The sequence below is a fragment of the Gavialis gangeticus genome, unplaced genomic scaffold, assembly GCF_001723915.1.
Source record: "Gavialis gangeticus isolate Ggan-Ray unplaced genomic scaffold, GavGan_comp1, whole genome shotgun sequence".
NCBI classification, from domain to species: Eukaryota; Metazoa; Chordata; order Crocodylia; family Gavialidae; genus Gavialis; species Gavialis gangeticus.
The window spans coordinates 22,192,084-22,195,474 of NW_017729004.1; the positions used below are offsets into that span (position 1 = coordinate 22,192,084).

A 3,391-nucleotide genomic window follows, 5' to 3' on the forward strand; every position below is an offset into this window, starting at 1 on the left:
ACCCAGCCCCACACCACACACATGCCTCGCTGCCCGGCCCAGCCTGCAGCAGGACTCATGTGGTGTCATGTTGCTGTCAGAGCATGGACAGCAAGGCAGGGAGCAGAGGTAGAGCCGAAGTCGCAGCTGCCCCTGCCGCGTGCATAGAGCTGGGGCCACGTGTCTCCCTGGGCTCCTTGGCACCACCTCTGGAGAAGCCACTGGGCTCCAACTGTCTCACGGCCCGGATGGCTTCATTCACCATGACTGGGGATTCGGTTGGGTTGAGTTGCGGGGCCATCAGAGCCTGGCAGCTCATGAAGGGGCACAGTACCAAGGAGCCCAGGAGGCAGCATGGACCCCCCTCCCCCAGCTCCCCTGCAGTGAACACAGTGGGGGGAAGCTGCCTGCCTGCACCCCTGGAGTAGCACCCCCCCAGGATCAGCCCAGCACAGCTGCAGCCCCAGCCCCCCCAGCCCTTCTAGTGATGGCAGGCCACTGTGCCCCCATCCCCTTCCTGCAATGCCCCCAACAGGGCTGCAAGCCACGCCCCCTCCTCTCCCCTCACCTACCCTGTGCAGCGGATCACACCCTGGCCCCCACCGCCTCTGCCTCGCCTCTCTTGTGCGTCTGTCTGTCAATAGGCTCCAGGCAGTGCATGCACAGTTGGCTCAGAGCATTACAGACAGCCAGACACAACCGGAAGCAGCACGGCTTTTATTATATTAGAATTAAAGACACATTTTTAGCAAAAGTCTGGTGAAAAAGAACATTTTACTTTTGTTTTGGGGGGAATGAAGCAGGTAATCTGTTCATAAGCAAGTCAATATCAGTTCCATATATAAGAAAAGCAAGAAAATGTAAACTTTACCTTCTGAATTTTACCCTGATGTTTATGCTCCCAAACAGAAGACTTCGAAGTAAAACTGACCAATCTAAGTTCCACTTGGCAAAAGACTATATTGGCCATACTATTACTCATTTTTAGGCAGAACATTTCTCTGATTTTGACGGAGTAAAAACTGTGGTGCTACCACATGGACCACACAGGAAGAGTTTGAGCACATAGCACCTTCATATCAAAGGGAAGCACTGGGTAGAAACATCTCAAATTTAGTAGAAACACTCCTACTCCTTACATTATCACCTCTCACATAGGAATGGCTAGAATGAAAGAAGACTGTGAGTTACCAAAAAGCTAAGGACACAGATCCCTAGAGCAGCAGTAAGCCCAAATTATTTTTCTAGCCATATACTAAAACCTTCACTCCACACACCTATCTATCCAGGTGTAACCTTAACATCTGCTTCCCTATTTGCCTTTGTAAACCTCGTCTGAGTATCCAAAACAGACTGGAAAGTCATTATGCTTTGGAGTGGCAGCAACTTAACATTACAAAGTGACATACAAGATGCAACATTCTTATAGGAGAACTTGCTCTGTTTATCAGCATAGTCTTCTAGTTTGTTCCAGACATATCACAGGATTACTTATTCTATTAAATCACTTATATGTAAATATCACTCCTCTTATTATCAAAAGCTCCTTCAACAGCTATATTCTAAACATATTAAGGCAAAAATCTCTTTATCGTCACTGCTGACATTGTCATAAACTGCTTAACAAAGCAACAACTTTACATTTTTTGGTTAATATGACAATACCAAATGATGTTCCAAGATCAATCAGCTAGGAGACATTTATTAACAAAGCAATTTGCCTGGTTAAGGAAGTGTATGTAAAGATATAAAACAGCCAAAACTTTATTTTTTATAATCATAAGACAGGCTTGTCAGGCATTTGCTCAGTACTTGGGAATTTAAGGTCCTACCAAACTCTGAGTGTAGCTTATCTATGTTTCAGTATAGGTTCATATTTTCTTTGCAAAAAATAAATAAAAGGATCTGGGTGGATGAAGCACAAGCGCAGTACCAGTGGGCAAAGGGGGAGAAGAGAACACAGGAAAAGACTTCCAAGCACAGCCTTTTTTCACTACTTATGCTAAATATTAAATCAAGACCAAGCATGGAGTTTACATAAACTCACATAAATCCACAGAAGAATAGGTATGAAATGCTCTGATTTAAGAGCTGTAGTGTTGTCCTTTGTGTAGTGACTGGACTATAGATAAGTGCCACCTGGTGTGCAACTCTGGTTATTACCAACTACACATGCTTGTTTCATCAGTGAAAGTTCAGGGCATGACTTAAAAAATGTATTTGTACATCCCATTGAAGTAGAAGAGACCTTGAATTTCACTGTCCGTTTCATCACCATTTGGAAAAAAGAGATTAAAAACATTCTCCCTTGATAACTGTCCTATACTGGAAGGGCCCATTTAAAATGATAGTTTATTTATCCTTTGGGAATAGGTCAGCCTACCAATGAGAAATAGAAACAGAACACTGTAACACACAATACAATCTTTTCCAATTAGGGGGGGAAAAGAAAGAAAAAACCTATCATATGTTTAGAGCCTCTAAAGCATCCCAGGTTAAGATGTGCAACTCCATACCACCCATCAGTCACAGAGATCAGTGATTCTCAGCCAGGATGTTACTGTGCTCTGGGGTGCCCTGAGATGCTCCAGGGTGCCATGCAATGTTAGTACTATTAAGTGTACAAATATGATTCAGCCAGAAATTTCAACTAGGAAGCCATAGTGTTAAAAACATTCTAACCGGAGTACTTCACAAGAGAAGACTTACTATTTTTTTCTATAGTCAAAAAACAAGTGAAAACTTAGAGCTGGCACTTTTCAATAACTCCTTTGAGTCTAAAAGGGTTCAGAACCACTGCGGTAGACTGGCAAACTAAATAAGTCTTGTTGTTGGTATCCACATTCACCATTTTATTTGAATAATTTTCTGTTTACCCCATAAGCAAAATATAGATGCCAAACATGTTGGCTGGATAGCTTAAAATTATGAAAATTACCTACCATTTAATATGAGAGCACATTCTAAAAGAGCTTTGTAGTTTATATTCTCATCTACAACAGGTACTGAAGAAGCAACTACAGTGGTCACTCCCTGGATCACAGCTATGATTTGTTTCTGAAAGTTAACAAACAACACATCTTAAACAACCTGCAAAATAGGTATTTTCATAATAACTGGAAAGACTGAGAATGTTGTAACAAACGTAAGGAGATTTAAAAGCTTAAAAGGACAGATTTGTGGCTACAGTATGGTCTCTAAGTATGCTGATGTAGAAACTTGCACAATCCTTTTATAAGTCCTGAAGGATGGTTTACAGTGCAATCAGTTTAATATAATTAATAATTGTTTGAAATTAGACTGGTGTGTTGTTTTCCTTTTAACACCATCTCATTCTTGGTCTTTTTAGACCAGCAGAGGATCTTCATTGCAAAGTAGCTATTAAATATTAGTGTTAAGGTTAGAAAAAAAT

General features: G+C 41.7%; 1 protein-coding gene across 1 annotated transcript in view; it reads right to left on the reverse strand.

Annotated features, from left to right (window-relative positions):
• The window catches only part of NCAPG2 (non-SMC condensin II complex subunit G2), a 94,518-nt gene that overhangs the window by 76,419 nt on the left and 14,708 nt on the right, over positions 1-3,391 (reverse strand). The window contains exon 4 of the mRNA XM_019508160.1: positions 2,922-3,036. Within this exon, the coding sequence (XP_019363705.1) occupies positions 2,922-3,036 (115 nt within the window). The remainder of the gene's footprint in view (positions 1-2,921; positions 3,037-3,391) is intronic.